The following is a 20,885-nucleotide window of genomic DNA, read 5'->3' as shown; positions in this document are numbered from 1 at the left end:
AGCAACGGCCCACAAAAGGTTACTCCCGATGTGCCAGGCTGCCGGCCCCCTCGCCCTCCCTCCTGAAAGGGACAACAAAGTTGCGGCCTTGAGCGGCGCGTGTGCCTGTGGGCACGCGTGTGGGCATGTTTGTGTCTGCACACTCGAGCCGCCTCTCCGCCCCTCTGAAAATCCTGAACTCCGCGGGTCGCGCCGTAACTCTCGCTGATGAAATGGAAAGTTGAACATAAATCAATGTCTGCCGCCCTGTTAGCTATGCATCAGCAGTCAGTGCCTGGGAGATTTGCTCGGTAACAAAGCACCCGGCCGCTCCGCGGGCCTCGACCGCCCCCTAACGCGGAGCTGCTGGGCACCTCTGCCTCCCCACCGAGGACCCCCCCCCCCCCCGCCCCAGGTCTCTGCTCCCTTGGCAGTGTCTTCCGGAAGGACTCTGGGACCTGGGAGGCTCAGACTAGTTCTTACTGCTGCTGCTTTAAGCCCCTGGAGACCCCAGTGCGCCCCTCTCTCCTCCTGAGCTGTAAGCCGACTCGGATCTCTGACTTTTATGGATCCCATCCTCAAGGATTGGTGTCAGCAGCCCCTTCACCTCTCGTGTGTTAAAGGCTTGGGCTGATTTACCCTTTTCCCCTTTAGTCCTAGGTTTTTACTTGGGGTTTCTCTTAGATTCGACTTTCTCCTGTGTCTGGGAGCCGCTCTGCTGTGTTGTCCCCTGTCCCAGCACCGCTGCCGTGTCCATCCCCACCCTCCCCCTGCCACCCCCTGCCAAGATCCTCCTGCCTTTCACGAGGGTGGAGGAGCCCCCTGTGTTTTTGTTTTGTTTCTTCATAGTTCGCTGAGGGGGTAGACCCTCCTGTGTTCCTGCTTCCACCTTCTGTGCAAATCATGCTGAGGTTTTTTTCCTTTAAAAAAAAAAAAAGGTCAAATTCCTCAGCCCTTGTAGCAGAAGAGGTTGGAGGAAGAGAATTCCAGCGGAATCCTATAATAACATGCCTTGGCATTATGTGGCTCAGGAGAGACCCCCCTGAATAAGATCACACCACGCTGAAAGGAAACTGCCCTTTGGGGAGTCTGGGCTGGGCCAGGGGGCTGGGCTGGGGTCAGAGGGCTTTCTCACATCTCGCTGAGTGCTAATTGTGAGGTGCTCTTCTAAGAGCTGATATACAGCAGCAGATCCACAGTGTGGGTTTTGGGCTCATGTCCTGTTTCTGCCTAAATGAACTCCTCAGCTGACGTTCCCCGGACCAACTCCCTCCCTCAGATGAAGGCCTTGGGATAAATGAAACCCCTGGGCTAGGCCCACTTGCTATCCAGCAAGCCCCTGTCTCTTGATAATACTAAAATGCGGGGTTACACTTGGCAAGAGTATGGCCGGGGGCCAGAGCTTTTATGAAGTGTCACCGCCAGGCTGGGTGTTGGGCTACCCCAGGGGCTCCCTGACTGGGGGGGGGGGCACCACATCAGCTCTGTATGCAGTGCAGGGATGGGGAGTAGCAGAGCATCGGCCCTGAAAGAGGCCTCCTATGGACACCTCGGGGGAGGGCAACACAAGGCGCGGTGGCTGTATGGGGGGGCTTTGGAGCAAGGACCTCCCCACCCCCCAGTGCCACTTCCTGACCCTGTGTTCCGGGGAGGTTACCCGACCTCTCCCTGGGCACTGGTCCGCAGCTGTGCTGAGGAGCACTCATTCAGCAAACCACAATGCCTCCCAGGGAGACATACACCCGTGTTCGGCGATGGTTTATTACTGCCATGGAAACATGACCCATCGGCTTCAGGATCCATGTTGATGATCAGTCAGAAGCCGAGCACCTGGGCCCCCAGAAGCTCATCCGCCATCCCCCCCTCACCCTCCCTGAAGGCTTTCCATCCTTCCTGGAGGCCCCGAGGTCACACAACCTGGGCTGGCACGTGGGTTGCCTTGAGAAAGTCAGCTAACCGATCTGAACTTCATTGCTTCACCTGACAGTTGGGGGTGAAGATAGCCCCAAACTCTTGGGCATTTGTGAGGAGGCCATGACAGGCCCATGAAGCCCTACCTGGTGCCTGGGGTGGCTAAACACTTGGGTTTCTGTGTTGTGGACACGTGTAGGAATGTCCTGGGGCTGTTCTTAGAGCCGGGGGTCAGGGTGGAGCTCCGTCTCGCAGCTCATCCAAGGGCAAGGGCCACTGTGAGTGTTCTCTTCCAGGAAGAGTGTCTTCTTAGGGCCTCAGCACAGCCTTGGTGGCAGTGATGTGTGGGAGAGGTTCTGGGTATTTTCGAGACAGATTGGCTTTTTAGTACTTAGCCCTTCAGTTAGACTGACGTATTAGGCACTTACTAAGCACCAGGCCCTGCTTGGCCCCTTTAATGTGTTATCTCACTTAATCCTGCCCTAACCTGACTTAACTGCTTGTTCCCTGGTCCACCCAGGGGGAGTGTGCAGGGGAGGTAGAGGCAGGGAAGCAGGTTGCATGTCCAGGAGCTTCTGATTCTGTTCCTGCCAGGCTCGTTAATACGAGCTCCTTATTGTGAGTTAATGTCAACTCTCCTGCCCAGGGGCTGGGTCTTTGCCTGGCGTCCTGAGTTCTGTTACTGGTGGGCCTCACCTGGGTATCATTTGAGTGTTGGCTCCCCATCTGTAAAATAGGAACAGCTTCTACCTGCTTCACCAGCTAGGAATTTGGAAATGTGGTCAGAATGAAAGGCAGATCAGAAATTCGCACAAGCTCTCCTTCCCAGGGGCTGGCGATCAGTGCGTTTAGTCATCTGTTCCTTCAGTACACATTCGAGTGACAGCTTTCTGCCCAGCCCTGCTGGCCTCCCAGGGTCGGGAGGCCAGACAGAACCTGTCTGCAGGTGTTCACAGTCCACGGGGCTGACCCCAGCCTGGGCTAACTGCAGGCCAGCCAGGTGGCTGATTGCCCTCCGCCGAGTATTCTTCCTATCGATGATGTCCTTGCATTAGAGAAATAAAGTCCAGGTTCTTGGTAAGACACTCACAGTTCTTTGTCATCTAACCCCTGCTACCTTCACACCGTTACTGGACCAGCTCTTGATCCCCAGGACAGGGGCCAGAGCTGTCGCTCTTAGATCCAGCCTCTGCACCTCCAGCACATCTGTGTGGCCTCTTCTGTAGACTGCACAATTCTCCCCTCCCCTTCTAGAAGCCTCTTCAGTCTTGGGTCACTTTTATTCAAGGAGACTTTGACTAAGTCTTGCCCTATCCTTGTCCCGAGGTCAAAAAACATACACCCAAAATGTGGATCTGATGAAGTACCTCTTCCTCAGAGTAATTATAGTATCTGGTCCCAAGAAACTTACTCTGCAGTTATGGAAAGGCTCTAAGAGTTTGGAGACGTGCAGTCTATCCTAGGGCAGTGGCTTTGCCTTTCTGGGCCTTAATCTGCCCATCTCTGACATGTATCCCCATTAGGGGCGGGCACGGGAGGTGCGGTGATAAACAGGAGAGACCCGGCTCCTGTCCCCTGGGGCATCAAAGACTTTTGGGGCAGAAGAAGTAAGCGACCCCTTCAAGGGCCAGATGACTCCCGCAGAGTTTGCTGAGGAGCACTCAGCATCAGGCAGGCTGCGTGAGGACTGTGTTTCTAGCCCGAGACTGTTGTCAGGCCACGAGGCAGCGCTCTGGGATGGGGGTCCTAGGAAAGCTGAGTCAAAGAAGGAGGGGGCTCCCTAAGGATTCCTTGAGGTGGGGAAGGTCTGAGCCACCTCCTTTGGTGAGGGTCAGTTCCCAGCACTGGACTAAGTACTTGACTCTCAGTATCTCAGTCCTCCAGCTCTCTGGGAGGTGGGCCATCCCATTTTACAGGCGAGGTGAGTAAGTATGGCGGGGGTGGGGGGACTGCAGATGGTGGCCATGACTCTGGGGCTCTTCCACCCCCACGCCCCAACACACACACACACTCAGCTGCCCCTTTATGCTTCTGTTGAGGTTCTCCGCGTGACTCTGGGCAGGCTTCCTAAACCCATTTCGTCCCAGGGTCCTGGTTCTTTCCCTCGCCCCATCCTGTTGCTTCTCCTTAGCTGAGGAAGGAAGATGATATCTTGGGCCATTCCCCAAGCTGCTCCCTTCGGGGAGTAGGAGGAGGCATGAGACCACCCAGTCATCCAGGGAGCTGCAAACCAAAGGGAAAACCGTGGCCGACTTTCCTGTTCCCAGCTCAGCCCTCTTCTGCTCAGTGGACATTAGGAGATGAATTCTGGCATTCTGGATGTGTGGCTTCCAGAGCCCCGTGTCTTCCCTTCCTAGTTGGATATGATGAGATCCTTACTTTGTGGATTGTCTGTCGGGGTACGAAGGGGTAGTGGGATGAAGGCTGTGTGCGTGCGTGTGTCTGGAGAGCTTAAAGTAGAACAGGAATTCTCTGGGCGGATGAGGCAGTGCCTTTTTAATATGCACCTCGCCTTCCCTGTGCCGTTGTGATTAACAGTGGAGCCTGAGCGCCGGTGAGAGGTGGTGTGGAGGCTGGCGGGCAGGAGTAGGATGCATCTTTGCAGCACTATCCATTTTCAGAGCAAAACGCAATCTTTTGGTTGGGGGTGGGTGGTGGGGAGTGGGGATTTGGTTCTCTTGGCAAGGTTAGGTGTTCCTAGGGATTGGTGTGGTTCTGGATTCTGGGTCAGTCTCTACCCCTCCTGCTTGCCCGCAGAGTTGTTCTCTACTGCACTGAGTATATGGTCGGGGAGAGCGAGGTTTGCTCTCTGGATCCTGGCCAGAAGCCCACATGGCTAGGACTGGGTATTGGAAACCTTCCCCTGGGTCCCAGGTCCTTCACCAACATTAAAGAAGGCTAGCTATTCAGGGCCAGAGCATAGCTTAGTGGGGAGAGCAGGTGCATACTCCGTATGTAGTTAGCACCCCAGATAGCCATGAACTCAGTTTTCCAGTGGCCACAAGTCTTGATTTCTAACTTGAGAGACACCATAGAAACATCTTTGGAAAGGAAAGGAACAGATATGTAATTCCCAAGACCTAGATCTGATTGCCACACTCATGCACGAGCTCCTAAAGGTTAATGACCCCGCTTCTCAGCCTGGAGGTCCCAGCCCCAGGGTCTCCGTCCTGTGCGTATGGCCCTCCAGCACTGTGGTCACACTGCCTCTACAGCGTAGGGGCCAGTCTCTCAGCGCAGAAGCCCTTCTGTTTCTTCTCTGCCAGAGGACACCTGTTCTTCCTTCCAGGTCCTGCGTAAATGTGATGTTTCTGCCATTGTTGCCCTCTTGCTCCCTGGGGCGCCTGGTTCCGTGCCTCTGTTGGGGTGCTGCCATGGAAATAGTGAAACCTGGGTCTCTCCAACCAGCCTGGGACTCTTTCAGGGAGGTCCACTGCTTGTTCCTATGTCTCCGGTGCTTAGCGCACCCTCCGCCCAGGGTGCTGGGACCCAGTGGCTGGATGCACTGCCAGGTGGACTGGGCCCTGTGCATGCTTTCTCCTGTGTCCCTGAAAAGGTGCCTGGTTATACAGACACAGGCACATACAAAGAATCTCTCGCAGCGGGGCCCTGAAGGTTTAGCAACTGGAGGCACAGTCACCTCTCTTACCCCCCACCCCACCCCGACCATAGCCATTCAAGGTAGAGCCCCTTCCCGAGATGACCCTAGAGAAATTCACTGCAAAGGAGAGAGTCACACAGCATGAACCTGCTGAAAGAACCAAGGGCTGGAATCGAGTCCCCAGAATGTTCTGTGCTGGCATTTGCCAGCACCGTGGCGAGGAGACCAGGGAGATGATCCACAAGGAGATACTCTAGGGCCAGCCAGCTGGATGTGAATGCTGGCTGTTGGGTTATAATGAGGAAAGGTCATTTTGTGCAAGACCAGTAGTCAGGAAAACCAGGGCTCCAAGACTGGCCGCATGGCGTCGTGGTGGGAGAACCAGAGCTCGGGGTTGCTGACCCCTGGGCCGGCGCTCATTCTGTTCATCCTCAGTGGGAAATATCGTGGCTCCAATAAATGACTTCAGTTTTCTTATCGTCACTGGGGTTAATTTTTGCTTCATTTGTCTTATTGGAGAGATTTGAGGTTAAAAATCAGAAAGTAGATGTAGTCCTGTTTTATCTTACCTTGAGGATTGTAAAAGACCCCAGTTTTTTTCCCCTTCTTCAACCTTGAAATCCATTACCTATTGTAAGGGTCAGCACACATTTTCTGTGAAGGACCAGATAGTAAATATTTTAGTCTCTGTGGGCCATCTGGCCTCTGTCACAGAGCTGCCACAGAAGCACGACCCAGCTCTGGACAGGGTACACGTGTACCGATAAAACTTTATTTACAGAAACAGGCAGCAGGCCGTCTGTGGCCGGGAGCCATAGTTTGCCAGCTCCTCTTCTCGCTCAGCATGGTGGCCGCGCTCTCGGGGTCCTCGCACTGCCCTGACCCCAGCCTCCATTCTGGGTATACGGACGGTGTGGTGCAGGCCACCAAGGCTGGCCCCGGGACCAGTGAGATGGGGCTCAGTCTTCCTGTCTTTGCATAGGGCTGGGGGTGGAGGCGGGGGAGGCGGTGTGTGCCAGAGCTCTGCATTAGGTCTTGGACGCTGCCACTGCTTTCATTCTCCACACTTCCTCCCTTTGTTTGGAAAACCATCGCCTGCTGATTCTGCGTCTCTGTCTCTGTCTCTGTGGGGCAAGCATGCCTCATACCTCTTGAGAACATTCGCTGAGCACCTCCCATGAGTGTCTTGGCACCAGATTCACAAGTCTGTGGGCCTCTCGCCCTTGCCGTCTGCCCAGCCCTGTCCCGGCTGCTCGGAGAGGTGCGGGGAGAAGGGGAGGTCAGCTGGGGCCTTTGCTCAGACAGAAATCAATGAGTCTTCTGCTGATCTTTGCACAGAGTGGACCTTGGTGGCTGTGTAGATTGCTGATGGTATGCAGAGGTGACCCCAAGGGGGGGACGTCGTGTGCTGTCCTGCTCCCTCTAACTGGCGACTTCCCCACCATCCAGGAGGAGGGGCCACCGCCACTTCATCTCTCTCTGGCCAAACCTGTCCTCGTCTAGTGCCCACGGAGGGTCATGACCCTTGTGGGCTCATTTCCTAGGCAGCCAGCTGCCCCTGACGTGGAGCTCTCTGGGCGGTCATGCCGTCGGGGGTGGCCCAGCTCAGCCCCCTGATGACCTGCTGGGTGTGTCCCAGACTCACATTGGGTGGGCACACAGAAGGCTCAGGCTCCCTCTGCCCTCGAGTTGGTAACCTCAGTTCCAGTTCTGGCCCGTACCTCCCACATACACACACGCAGAGAAGCCTCTTCCCTGGAGGGGCCAGACAGAGGCGGGGGAGGAAAGCAGCTATGCGAGCCACTGACAACTTTGTTCCCGTGGGTCACAGTAGTAAAGAAAAAACTTTGCCTCTGATGAGGTGCATGTTAAAGGGGAGGGGCGGCTAAAGCTCTCCCTCCCTCACCCAGCCAGGTGGTCAAGTTTGCGCTCCAGGGATGAGGTGGACTGCGTTGACGGACGTTGCGGGGGTGGTCAGTGGCACTCGGGCACACCTCGGCCCCCTCTCCCCAGAATGGGCTTACAGCATTTTCCGTCAGCATCTGTGTCCAAGGAGCAAATTGGATTGTCTACCGCATGCCTTTTACCATGTGTAGAATTAATGCAATTTTATATTCACTCAGTTAAAGTGACACACCCCACAGGCAGATGACACAGGCCCCTAGTAATGCAAGTCGTCCGTCCCTGCGGCCAGTCGATAAAACCTACCCCTCCAAGCCTTGCCAGGCCAGGGGCCCCATGAGTGAGGAGGGATGGGGATGTGTGGAGAGTCGAGTCTCTGAGCCACCTGAGACTTCAAGTGCCTTTCCCACAGGCCTTCTGTGGAGACAGAAGGCAGATTTGGCCAGTGGTAAAGCAGGTAGCATTCTGCGGCTTACAGAGCGGTCTCCGGGCTTCCCTGTGAGGAACCTGAACTCCGTGTCACCCAGACTCCTCCACTTTGTCAGTGAGCAGCCCATGGCTCAGGGAGACAAGACAGAGCTCCAGCCCGAGTGCCCTGGGCTCTGGAGCCCGGCCGTTTGCCCCTGTCCACAGCTCGTTCTCATGTGTGCTGTCTCCTGGGCTCGCCTCTGCACCCGGAAAGCCTGGAGTTAAGTCTCGGCTCTGTTTCCCTGAGAGTCCATGATTTCTAGTCAGGGAAAGGCAGCTTTGGGGAGCGTGAGGTGGTGCTGGGTGAAGGAGTGGTGAGTTTTGGAAATATTAAACTTAGCATGTAGCTCTTACTACTTTTCCCCTTACAAAAAAAAAATCACTGCGGTTTTTTTCTATTTGGCTTTTAATTTTAAAGAGCTATCCTCTCTTTTCCATAAGAGTCTTTAGTTTATAGAGGACCAGCTTGGTCACCCCGTTGGTGCCTTAAACTCAGAGGTGTTAGGTGTGTCCACCCAGGGGCTGGCTGGCTGCGGCTGTGGGGTCCGCGCGTTGGCCAAGACTCGCTGCCCTCCTCGGGCCCTGCCCAGGATGTACACATGGGGTGGAAGGCAGTGCCCGCGCCCTCGAGCAGCGGACGCGGTGTCTCCTGATCAGACGCAATGTCCGAAGAGGACGCCCGGTGTTTTGGAGCGCACCGTGACTGGGCAGAGCAGACTTCTCGAGGGAGGGTATGTGGGCTTTCAACAGGCTGAGGAGGGTGTTCCTGGCAGAGCAGGCCTCACTCCTGCTTTCCTTGTAAATGGGCAGCGAGCGGCCACGGAAGACTGGGGACCTTCCACGTGCCTAGCGCTGTCACCTGCACCACCCCACTGTGATGTCCCTTTCCCCTTATGAGGAAAACTGGATTCACAGTGTGCCCTGCAGGAGCTGGGAGTGGATGCTAGGTCTGTGTAACCTGACGCTTCCCCCGTCGTGCCATAAGCCCGTCTACCTCTCGAGGATGGCTTCAGGTGAAGTGCAGGGACTCAACCCGGCTGTGACCCGGAGGTATGGGTGGCTTGTGCTGACACTCTGACATACCTTTCTGCAGAGACCGTGGATCCCTTGTGCCTGGGGGTGTTCTGCTCCCCTCCATGTCCATGACAGCAAAGGCTCTCTCACTGAACTCTCGGTGTCCAGTGTTTGCTTCGATCACACCATTGCCGAGCCTCCCCAGGCCCTGCTTAGGTGGCTCTCAGAGGCTGCTAGACGCTACCCAATGGTGGGATTGCAGGAAAAAATAAGGAAGTGCAGGAATTGTGTATCTCCGGTCAGAGATCTTGGGACTGCCAGAGAGAGAGTGGCAAGTCCATTAACAGGGTCTGGGGCAGAATGAAGGCCCAGGCAGGAAGTGGGCACGTTTGCTGCTTTCTTTTCCCAGATTCGGTCACAGGGTTTCCTGATTGGGGTCTCTCCCGGGTGTAGGCCTCCCTGCTGTCACCCCATGGGGGGCAGTGCACTGCAGTGGAAAGACTTCTGACCAGTCAAGGGACCTCAGTTCTCATCCCAGCTCCCTGTTGGCCTACATTCTCCAGCCATCCTGGGCCTCAGTTTACCTGTCACCTTCTCTTGGACCCCATGGCATTTTAAACGGACACGAATTCATTTGTCACATCCTCATCCTTCTCCCCAGCTAGCCTGGGAGTTCCAGGCCAGGGCCAGACGAGTCTGATGCCCCTCCGTGACCCACCCCCAGGATATGGGGCTGGCTAGACCCCCGAGGTCAGCATCCAGAATATGTATGTGGGTGAGCAACTGGTTGCACCCCCACATCCTTCAGCCTCTAGGATTTGTTCCTTTCTGCTCCTCGTGCTCCGGGTGTGACACGGAGGCGTCACTTGCGGGCTGTTAGAGTAGTGGGCCAGCTGGAGCTCTAGAATCGGATTTGGAGGCTGGTTCCACCGCTTAATAGCTTTGCAAGTGGCTTCACCCTTTTGAGGTGTAAAATGGAGCGACTGATAGCCTTTCCAGCCAGGAGTCCAGGGTTACATGAGCTAAATGCAGGTGACGTGTGGCTTCATTATTATCCCATTATCACATTTCTCTGACGAGGGAAGTGCAGTCAGTGGCTGAGTCCGGATTTGAACCCAGACCTTGTTTCTTTACCTACAATGGACAGGAACGTGATTATCATGAAGAGACCCCTGCGCTGGGGTTAGGAGATGTGGCTCAGCCACCAACGAATTCTCTATGGTCTCGGACAGGTCACGCCTCTGTCCTGGGCATCTCTTTTCTCCCCTGTAAATGAAGGATACTGGAAGAAGTGATGATCTATCAGGGCCACCCAACAAACAAGTGTCTGTGGGCAGGTATAGCTCTCCCCAAGCTTCCAGTGGGACCCCCAACTCCAGTCTAGCCCAGGATTCTGCAGATGTCTCTGCAGCCTGCTGGGAGGGGGGATTAGGCAGTTCCTGAGACGGAAAGCCTCCAAGGTCTAAGTAGAGCTGGACTTGGCCTCTTTTTGGCCAAACAGGCTTCCAGACACACCTAATTTGGGTTCTTATAAAGCTTTCAGCAAGTAGAAGCCAGGCAGGCCCCATGGGGGAGCCGTCCTGTGTGGGAAAACTCATCGGTACCATCAGTGTTATGATTCCCTCCTTCTCCCACCTTCTGCCTCGATCCTCTCCCCCTGCCTGCCACATCTGTTCAGTTTGAGGAAGAGAAAAGCCCAATATCCCAACGAAGGTCAAAATCCTCAAACAAGATGCTTTTTGGTCTGCCTCCTATGTAGCCTTTTGACCAGGCGGGTAACGAGTTGAAAAGACCATAAAGTCTGTTTTCTCTGCACCTACCTGTTGGTCTCTTGTTGAGAAGGCAGGGTAGGAGAGAAACTCCTCTTACTGGTGCGCTAAACCACAGGGCAGCAAATTCTGTCCCTCCTTGTGGAGATGGAAACAGGTCTGTCATCATCGTCGTCTTAACAGAAGCAAACATTTTCAATGCGGTGCCCTATTTTCCGAGGCTCCTGAGAATGCGCCAAGTGTGCAGGTCCCCTCCTTGTGCTGTTGCACACCCTCTCGGGGACCGGGTCCAGACACAGATCGAGTGGCAGACAGCTCCAGGCTGAGTGGACGTAGCAGAGACACGGAGGTTGGAGCTTTGGCTGGATGTGGGTGACCATCAGGAATTGATAGGCTTCTGACTTCATGGAAGAAAAGCTTTCTGGCTCATAGGGCTCCCAGTAGTGCTGGGGGCCATGCTGGGAAGTACACGAGCGGAGCCTGGTCAACACCTACCCTGGGGTGGGAGAGGAGCTCTGTGCCCTGGGTACACGAGTGTTGAGATTCATCTGTGCCTGTCTTGAGATCGTGGTGGGGTTTTCTCTCTGGGTAATTGGCTAGCCTGGGCCAGGGTTCTCTTGTCCTCGGTGTTCCAAACCCCAGCTCCAAGTCCTGGGGAGGAGACTTCTGAGAAGGCTGCTCCCTCCCCAGACTTAACAGCCCACTGCCCGCCTCTCCCTACTGGCCAGAGGAGTTGCTGGGCTGGCCTGGGGCCTCACTCACCCGCCACCCGCTCCTGGCCCTTAATACTCCTTGGCCTTTGTGTTGAGGTGGCTGCTTCGAGGTGAACTTGTACTACAGCCACTCGTTCAGGGACCAGTTACTAGAGTTCAGCAGGGAGCTTCTGAGGGAGGTAGAGAGGTGAGGCACACGTACCAGCCTGCCCTCTGAATGTCGGGGGGCCTAAGCAGCCATAATCCAGGGCCAAGGGACAGCTTGGAATGGCCCTCCGGACCTGGTCTCAAGCATTGGCCCTTAGTAGGGATTGCCACTGATTGGGACCCCCTGTGGGGGCCAGACACTCTGGGGTGCTTTCCATACATTTTCTACCGTCAGCTGTCGAGTCAGCCGCTACTTGCCTCCCCTGGCTCGTGGGGCCACAGGTGTGGGGGACCTGCCTGGAGACACGCCGCTCTCGCTGAGGAAGCACCGTATCTTACCAGGGAGGGCCACGAGGGTTGGAGGGAGGAGGCGCTCCCTTCTTGCCAAGAGCTGAGAACCAACAGAAGGCCTTTTGCCCCCTCTTGGCAACTGGACCTCACCCTCGAACCCTCTTCTTCTGTTCTTTTTATTTTTCTTTTTTTGGGGGTTGGCTTTGAATTATCTTATTTTGTTTACATTGCACCCAAGTTTCATGGTACAAAAGACTTGCAGGTGCAAATATGTCCCGCCTTCATTAGCTTCCCCTCCCTTTTTAATTTATGTGATTTCAATTTTCCTTCCCTGTACTGTTAATTAGGGGACCCTCTAATCAGCGCCATTATCACAGTGGTATTCATGTTTAGGAAAGCCGCTAAACAAATGCTTGCAAAATTGCTAAATGGCTAATTAATGTCTGTTAATTAAGAAAATTGCTCATGGTAACAAACCATGCCGTTGCTGGCAGCCGCTAGAAAGACACACACTTGTTGAAATTAGTAGCGTGGCAGGTAGGGGAACATCTGCTCCACAGAGCTCTCCGGAAGTGAGCAGCCCCTCGCTTGGCCAAGAAACTCCAGCCTGTCCTCAGTGGCGCCCCCGGCTTCCTGGACGGCCCCCACCGTCTTTCCCTGCACACCTCTTCTCCATGTCTCCAGGCCCACGGCCTGTTACCAGCCCCTCCGCCCCGCCCCGGCTCCGGACTGTGTTTTCTGAGCAGGTGGGGAGGCTGGGCAGCCTGGCTCTGAGAGAGAAGGCTGACAAAGAAAATCCTACCTCTGTCTCAAAGATTCTCTCTCCCTCTCCTCTTTAATGTAATTTCCCCCATCCCCCGTGCAGGTTTTGGATTTTTCTCAGAAGCGACTTCCAAGAGTAATAGCATGATCGAGGGTTGAGAAGAGTGAATTAGGGCATGCTCCTTGTCACCAGCCCCCAAGTCCAGCTCTGAACGTCCCAAGTAGGCAGGAAGGAGCTTCCAAGATGGGCCTTTTCTGTTTTTTGATTGACCTGCAGTAGGAAATACACTTGACACTGAACCAGTATACACACATGCACGTATGTATAAATATGAAGAGACGTTAGTGAAAAAGATTTGCCTTCGTACACACAGAGCTGTTGGATAGTTTGTTTTTTTATTCCATTCCGGGTTTTTAGGAAACAATGGTTGCAACCCACTAAATTGATTTCACCATCCACTAATGGGTTGCAACCCACAGTTTGACCAACCCTGTGGTTTAAGTGAATTCACCTGCCCATCTCTTCTGAGGGGAGTCAAGGTCAGCATAGCCCAGGGCTTCTGGGGTCAGCTCGGAACCATGGGTGGCTCACCGCCGGCTGGAGTGGAAAGCCCAGCCCTTCCACCCAGCAGTCAGGGGCCTCCAGCCCCTTCCCCCTGCCCCTCTGCACATGCCTGCTTGAGCTCTGGGCTGCAAGAGTCCGGGTGAGCGTTGGTTCCATCAGGCATCCCATCCTGGCTCTGCCATCTACCGGTTGTGTGGCTGTGGCCAAGTTCCCTCATCCCTTGAGACCCAGTTTTCCTCGTTGGTAAAAAGAATGAGAAACCCCACTTCATGAGGGCATTTTCAAGTGAAGGTGAATTAACAGAGTTCACTGAGTGGGTGCTCGGTAACCGTCCATCCTTTTGTTCCCTTGTTTGTTCAATCTCTGGCCCAACCTGACTCCTCCTGTCTATCCTCGTGCACCCACTAGGCCTCCCTCCCCTCAGTAGACCGGCCCAGGGACCCGCATCCTGCCTCTGTCCCCCTCCAGACCGGAAGCTCCCCCAAACCAGGGCCTTGCCGGGCTCTTCCCACGCCCAGAAGCGGCCCTTGCACGCTTCGCAGAGCAGGGGCACTTGCCTGTCACAACCAGCGTATTTAACATGGCAAACTCCGCTCCAGCCGTAGACGGTGCCAGGGCCCCTGCTCCTGCGTGCTTCCACGGAGGAGCTGGGTGTTACTTTCCGTCCCTGTAAACCGCCCCGTGAGTGTGCTCATCGGCTTCTCTCCCTCCCGCTCTCCGCGCCCACCGTTGAGCCTGCGACCCAAGCAGCTGCGCGCACCTCCCCGCCAACCAGAGCCCGCCGCCCGCACGCCCGCCGCCTGCCCTTCGTTTTGGTTTAATTTTTGTTCTTTTAAGCTTCTGCGCTTCTCCATGTGCTGTGATCTATAACCTGCCTCTACTGTCTGGCCTCACAGGGTCCTCCGGGGTCACAGCCCTCGCCGCACGCACAGCCTCCACCTCACAATCCCAGCAGCATGATGGGACCCCACAGTCAGGTAAAAGCACTGTGGCTCGCCCGCCCGCCGGGGGGCGCGGGGCACGAGGAGGACAGAGCCAGCAGAGGAAAAACAAAAATCAAAATGTGCTCTAGCCATTGCTTTTGAGTCTTTACGGACAGATGATATTTAAAAAAAACAAAAACAAAAATACACCCCCCCACCCCCCCAGATAGTCTTCATTCCTTGGACATCACACCCAGCTTGGATATGAAACCAAAAGAAAAGCAAAGATATTTCTGTGACCTTGTCAGCGGCCTTTGCGTTTTTGTTTTTTCCTCTCTCACTTTTGGTTTGGTTTTTGAGTTCAGTTAACCATTTGTTCGTAAGCGAAGCTGCATCCCTAGCCTTTTTCTGTGCGCACTCTCACTGCTGAGATAAGCTTTCCTGCCCCTCGTCTTAGCCCCTTACCGTTCTCATTGTGCTCCCCCCCCAGATCCTCGCTCCCCTTCCCCACCCCCTTTGTCGGTGGTTTCTGTGTGTGCGCGCGCGTGCGTGTGTGTGTGTGTGTGTGTCCAGCTTTGTCCGCACACCCTGAACATTTTGTGTAGGAGTCCCTTTCTGATGGTTGATTTGCCCTTCCCGAGAGCAGAGTCTTCTTCCTTTGCCCCGCACCGCTGTAACTGCTCTTCCGCACCCCGTGCCCAGGCCCGGCCGCACTCTCCTGCCATCCAGACTAGATGTCCGTGGGCACACGCGGAGTCAGGAGCCGCCCGTGCCGGGCGCATCTGTTGTTCCCTCTGCCCAAAGGAAGTTGTGCCCAGAGGGAAGAGGCTACCGGGAGAAAGAGAGTTGAAAAGATGACTAGTTGTAACAAAACTGGACTTGGTGGCGTGGAGCGCATTCGTGTTTGTCCCTGTGCAGTAGCTCAGGCTGTCATTGAACTAATTCCCTATAATTGCAGCCTTTTATGTCACCGCGCTACGCAGGCGGCCCCAGGCCCCCGATCAGAATGGGAAACCAGGTACTGTACCTTTTCATGTTCTCTCTCCCCTCACCCAGCCACCCTTGCCCCCCGCTGGACTTTGACTCCAATGAGAATTTGGGGAAAGGATTTGGAGGTGAAGGGACAGGTTTGAATGTGGGAGGTAGCTTACAGGCAGGTCCCCAGGGAGGGCCCTTTGTCCGCTCTGTGTCCCCGGTATAGTCCCTTTGCCAGCATTGCATCTGCCTCTCCTGGTGGGCTTTGGGCAGCCGGTTCGAGCTCAGAGGGCAGCAGCAGAAACAGCCAGGCTGGGAATGCAGGGTTGCGGCTATTCTAGAGAAGGTGGTAATGCCCCTGCCCCCTCCCTTCCAGGCCCTTCTTGGAAAAGGGTCTTCCTCCTTAATGAAGTTAATTGACAACATGCATTTTTTCCTGGAAGCTTTTGAGAATTGCCAAGGCTGGTAAATATAATCCTGCTATTAAGAGGAGAAATGGCCCGTAGGAATGCTTAGATCAGGAGCCTGGATGCAGCGGAGCAGGACATTTGTGAGTTTTTAAGCAATGTCTGCCTGTTTTCCCAGACCCAACTCAAAACAAGAAAGGATTTGTTCGTGTAATTAGAAAAGTGGTCTGCTGACGGGGAGGGCTTCTCAGCCTGGGGTTGTGTGCCTTATGCTGGCCCATTAGGGTTGGCAATTCTTAGGTGGTCTGGAGAAATCGGCCCCCGTGCCACCCTCCGTAGTTCAGCCCATGCAGGAGAGGTAAAGATAAAATATCTTTTGAGGATTGACGGATTTAAAAGAAGCTTAAAAAGAAACATTAGGGAGATTTCTTTTCATGCCAAAATATTTTTTATGTATGATTCTTAGAGTGCCCTTACAAAAACTTTTCAAAACATGTGACCGCATCACCAGAGCGTCCAGCTCCTACTGCCTTTGGAACTTGGGAGTTCAGTTACCAACTAGAGGGGCCTTACTGTTTCTGTTCTCGGGGCTCTGCAAGCAAGGCCTCCAAGTGCAGAGCTGCAGGGCCTAGGAGAGATGCTCATAGTCAGGGGCCTCGAAATTTTAGTGTTAAATTGCCTATCAGGTTTCCAGTTATTTTTTTCCCTCCAAAAGTCTTTTGTTTCCTCTTTCTCTGACGTGAAGGAGAGATTTAGACAAGAATTAGAGACCCACCTTTTTGAACAAGGAGGGACCCTTGGGTATGTCACAGACAAGGAAACAGAAGGTCAGAGTGAAGGAGGGACTTCCCGGAGTCCTGCAGTAAGCCAGATCAAGTTGGTCTACAGCTCCCGGCCCAGTGCTGTTTCCTCTGCCCCTCACCCAATTCAGTGAGCTTTCAGAGTTGTAACCACGCTGCCCGAGTCAGCACGGGGGCCTCTTCTGCCATCACGTGCGTGGGCCGCAGCAGCGCCTTCCCCCACAGCGCACCCCGGGGCTCTCCTTGGCCCGAATGGACCTCTGCCCCATGGCGAGAACTGATGCACCCTTACCATCATTGTGGCTTTCCTCCAGCAATTAAGGGACACGAGAGGAAACATGTATGTTCCTATTTATCAATTAAACATGAGCAAGTGCTCAAGACAGCAAATGGACAATGAATCCGACATCTGCATCTCTCGTTACAAATTTGTAACCTTCCCGCCAACCGCCCCCCCCCCACCATTGGAAATCTATACTGATTTCCGGTTTCCTATGGACTCAAGAAATGTTTGCCCTCCAGGGAGGGACGTGCCCCTCTCAGGGGTGTTGCACCTGGGGGGTTCGCGGAGAGTGCCTCCGTTGGGGCTGCGGGTTGAGCAGAAGCCTCTGCCACCCCAGTGAGCTGAGCCCCTCCCCGTAGCAGGGGGAGGGGCAGAGGCAGCAGGCCTTGCTTGGATTCATGGAACCTCCTGTGTTAGGGCAGTGAGAAGGGCACTTGGGGGCGGGGGGGGGGGCAAGAAGCTAAGGACTGTTGACCTGTCCCCTGAGCCTTACAAGGCCATCCTCCCACCTACCTCCCCGGTGACAGGTTGTATATAGAGAAAGCGTTGCTGTTTTTCAAGCGAGAGTAGGTGGGTTGGGTGGTGAACAGTGGGCTTCAGCGGGGCTGAGAGGAAGACTAGGACCCGGGTTTGTCAGGCAGCCCTCCCGTACACGTCCCAGAGGAGCCCCCCGCCGGCCCAGTGGCTGACGGGGGCAGGCAGCCGAGTGACCGTGCAGACGCTGCTGGGATTTGGCCGTTCCCTGGGCAGACGCTTCCTGCGCCTACCCCACAGTGCTCTAGGAGAGGCGCTGGCCTACTTCCAGGAGCCCGTGGGACGGCCCCAGAGCATCACTTTCCCTAGCAGGCTCTGCGAGTGCACACAGCATGTGCTTGCAGTGCCACATACGAGCCGTTCTTGTGCTTCTTTCTTAGGTTTGAAGGCTTCGGCCTTCTCTGTGTGAGACCCGTTATCTCGGTCACGGCCTGTCTGCCTTCTCTTCTGGAGGGGGCCAAGATCGTCCTGTCCCCAGTTCAGGGTCACCCCAGTGAGGGTTGGAGGGAAGTGATGCCCAGACTCCCTCTGAGCCTCCAGGCAGCCCTGCTCTGCTCCTGGGTCCTGACACAGCAGGGTGAGGGGAGCCCAAGGAGGAGCTTCCTTTGAGAACTGTCGCTGTCCTCACTGGGCTACCTGGCGAGGGAGTGATTGCCCTACCCCCACGGTGCCCCATCAGGATTATAGGTGGGGGCATTCTATGACATGGATGGTCCCCTGTCCACCTCGACATCCTGGGATCTCCCAAACCAGACAGCCTCAGAGGCAGGCCTGCTTTTGTCCTCCAGGGTCCTGTAACCGGGGTCTAGAAATATCCCACACCCTCAAGTGGGCAGACAGAAACCAGTCAAATGATTCGGAGCTGGGGAGCCTGGGGAGAGGAAGCGGGGAGAGGAAGCAGGGCTGGGAGAAAGCGAGAGGTCAGAAGAGCCAAGACCAGGGGCTAGAGAGACAGACTGTGAGCACCCCCAGGCCCTGGAAACAGCAGGTCCTCCCAGGTTTGGGTGGCCTACCACAAGCACCACCACGCACTGGACACACACACACACAGCCCATTCGGAAGCTCGGGACAGCAGTGAGAACTAGTCTCTTTGCTTACCACCACCTCGTTCCACAGCTGCTTTGGAGCTCCCCGCTGGGCCATCCCCCCCAGCCGCGGTGAGGGCTAGCGATGGAGGGGGTGGCTGTCCCTGTCCCAGGGGCCCGGCCTCTGAGAAGCACTGGCGTCTGCAGATGGGAAAAGGTGGTCCCTTTCATAGACGCTTTCCCTCTCAAAGGCAGGGGCCTGTTTTTAGTCCTGCTAGAAGCACGCTTTTCCTTCCAGCTCTGCTGCCTTTTTTTTTCTTCTTCCCGATTGCTACTGAAATCACTTCAGTCCCAAGTAAATCACTTTTAGTAGGTTTTCACGGCAAGTGTGCCAAGCATTCACTCAGGAAACCTGTGGCAACCTTGTCCTCACCTTCTTAATAGTAATCACACCAGCGTCTGCCCCTTGCACCAGGCTTTGGGGAGCAGGTTCTCACTCAGCCTTCTGCTCCCCCCTCTCTGGAAGGCCTCCTCTTCACCCCTGGGGCCAGAAGGGGGCATTTCATGTGGAGGACAAAGATAGGGAGTTGGGGGCCCTGAGTGCTCATCCTGGCTCTGCCACTAGGTGACTGGGGGGCCATTGGGCCTCTGGGCCTCAGTTTCCCCATCCAAACCTCGAAGGCTACCTCCTCCCCCGTGCCCCTGTAAAAAGACCCCTGTGTAGTGATAGGATTTTTGGCTGGGGGGGGTCTCCTGGTCTCCACACTTTCGGGGAGGGAATAGGATGAGTTACGTCTCCATGGGGTGAAGGAAAGACAGGGTGTGGGTTAAACCACGCTGGCCGGGGTCCGGGAGGTGAGCGCGGGGGCAGGCTGCTGTGGAGGGGTGTACGGCAGGCGGTGCGGCCGGGGCACAGCCCCGTGGAGACAGCAGGGTGTGTGGCGGGTCCTGTCCCGCCCATGCAGCATCTCCTGCTGACACCAGCTCCCTCTGTCTACCGCTCCTGGGGATGTTGCCCCCAGCCCCAGCCGGCAGGTCAGGGAGGCCATGCGTGGACCCAGAAGGGTGGTGGCGGCCGGGGCAGGCGGGCGTGTCTCCCTCTGTCCCCCAGCCACTCAGCGCAGCTCTCACGTCTCTTTCAGCCTCCGGGAGGAGTTCCTGGGACCCAGCCACTGCTGCCCAATTCCATGGATCCCACCCGACAACAAGGTAGAGGGCCGGGCGGGGCCGCCTGCGGCGTGGGGAGTCTGTGCTGTCTGCCCCCCGCTGCCTCACAGCTCCCCTGCTCTCTCGTACAGGGCACCCCAACATGGGAGGATCAATGCAGAGAATGAACCCTCCCCGAGGCATGGGGCCCATGGGGCCCGGCCCACAGGTAACCCCCTGTCTGTCTGTCCAGCTCCCTGGCCATCTGTGTGCACCCGCCTACTCTCCTCCTTCCACAGTCTGTCCGTCGTTCACGTCACTCAGCTCACGGGTGAGGGGAGAGGACACGGCCGAGTCCGCAGCTGCCCCCTCTGCCCATGGCTGGGCTGGCCCCCCACACAGCCAGGAGCAGCCCCCCTCGGTAGGCGGCAGGCCAGGTTGAGGGGCCCTCCGGGAAGCTGAGGGAGCAGGTCAGCCAGGTGTTGGCAGATCCTCCGTGGGAGGCTTTTGAGGAATTTGGAAGGTGGAGGGTCTGGTGCCTGAGCAGTGGTGTGGGTTCTCCGGGAATCCCAAAGCCTCCTACCCCAGTTAGGTGAATTCGAACTGGCTCAGGGTCCTAGTTTGTTGCGACCCAAAGGCGGCACAAATGAGAGGCAGTCCTAGCTCTGCCTACAACTAACTCACCGTTAGTCTGTCCTTGGGTGAATCATTTGACCTCAGGGGGCCCTAGTAAGCCACGGTCCCCCTGTTTGATGTGGGGGCAGGAGGAGTCTGTACCCCTGGTTCTCAGCGATACCACCCCAGTGAGAGGAGACTAGGCTGGCCAGGGCCCCTAAGACTCCCTTACCCCCTTCCACCCAGAGCCTCTGCCCGTTTCAGGTCCCAGGCTCCAAGCTAAGATTTCTTCTGCCCAGAGAGGTTCTGTTGTCACAAAGGACCCCTCGGAAATCTCTGGGAGACATGACGTCAGGTGCCCTGTCCAGCTCTGCAGTTACAGCACACTGGTCACTCCTTGTGCCCCAGCTCCAGGCCCCACAGGGACAGGCTCCCACGGGACCATCAGGCAGGGGTCTGACAGGCCTTTCCTGTTCTCGAACCTTCTCACGGTTGCTTCCCACTCTCCTGAGTATTTGAATGTGGCTCTGTTTCCTGTAGTACTGTGGCAGAGAGTTTGCTGATCTGACTATCTAAAAGAAGCTGGAAGTCTAAATAAGGAGAAGGGAGTTTCATTTAGCGACATCGGGAGGCTTTTGCTGTAGGGTGTTCCTTCCCTTTTCTGCCCTGCCTGGAAGTCTGCTTGTCGTCGGGGTCCGTCCCCCCCATTCAGGGTGCAGATGTTTGCATTCTCTGGGCCCCCTCCCCAGGTTTCCGGTTCTCTGGGGGAGGAGGAGTGCTCCCGCTCCCAAGCTCACAGACACGTGCCCGCTCTGGTAGGGAGAGGTGTCTGCCCACACCCAGAGTCCTCCGCGCCGTCTGGAGTTGTATTTCCAGCACACCCAGCCCACTGCCTTCTCCTCGGTGGTGGCTGCAACATCTGTGGTGCTGAAAGATTTTAGGGAGGTCCTTGTCTTCTCTTGGCCCCCTAATCCTACAGTGAAGCAAGCCCACACCAATTGCAGTTCTGGTTTTCTTGTTTGTTTTCTTTCCTCAAATCACCCAAAGCTTGTGT

At 55.7% G+C, this 20,885-nt stretch overlaps 1 protein-coding gene across 10 annotated transcripts in view; it reads left to right on the top strand.

The window, feature by feature from the left end:
• The window catches only part of SSBP3 (single stranded DNA binding protein 3), a 163,289-nt gene that overhangs the window by 123,007 nt on the left and 19,397 nt on the right, over positions 1-20,885 (top strand). For 4 of the 10 annotated variants that reach the window (XM_081818466.1, XM_081818465.1, XM_081818469.1 and 1 more), the window contains 4 exons: positions 14,019-14,099; positions 15,004-15,063; positions 19,213-19,279; positions 19,369-19,445. The exons of 1 other annotated variant lie outside the window; for it this stretch is intronic. In XM_081818466.1, the coding sequence (XP_081674592.1) occupies positions 14,019-14,099; positions 15,004-15,063; positions 19,213-19,279; positions 19,369-19,445 (285 nt within the window). The remainder of the gene's footprint in view (positions 1-14,018; positions 14,100-15,003; positions 15,064-19,212; positions 19,280-19,368; positions 19,446-20,885) is intronic. 5 more of the 10 variants (XM_081818468.1, XM_081818467.1, XM_081818473.1 and 2 more) reach the window with 2 other exon arrangements.

The sequence above is a fragment of the Leptonychotes weddellii genome, chromosome 4 (genome assembly GCF_054177405.1).
Source record: "Leptonychotes weddellii isolate Sample4059 chromosome 4, ASM5417740v2, whole genome shotgun sequence".
NCBI classification, from domain to species: Eukaryota; Metazoa; Chordata; class Mammalia; order Carnivora; family Phocidae; genus Leptonychotes; species Leptonychotes weddellii.
Note: the sequence above shows the minus strand (reverse complement) of the source record. Positions and strands in the feature narration are given on the sequence as shown.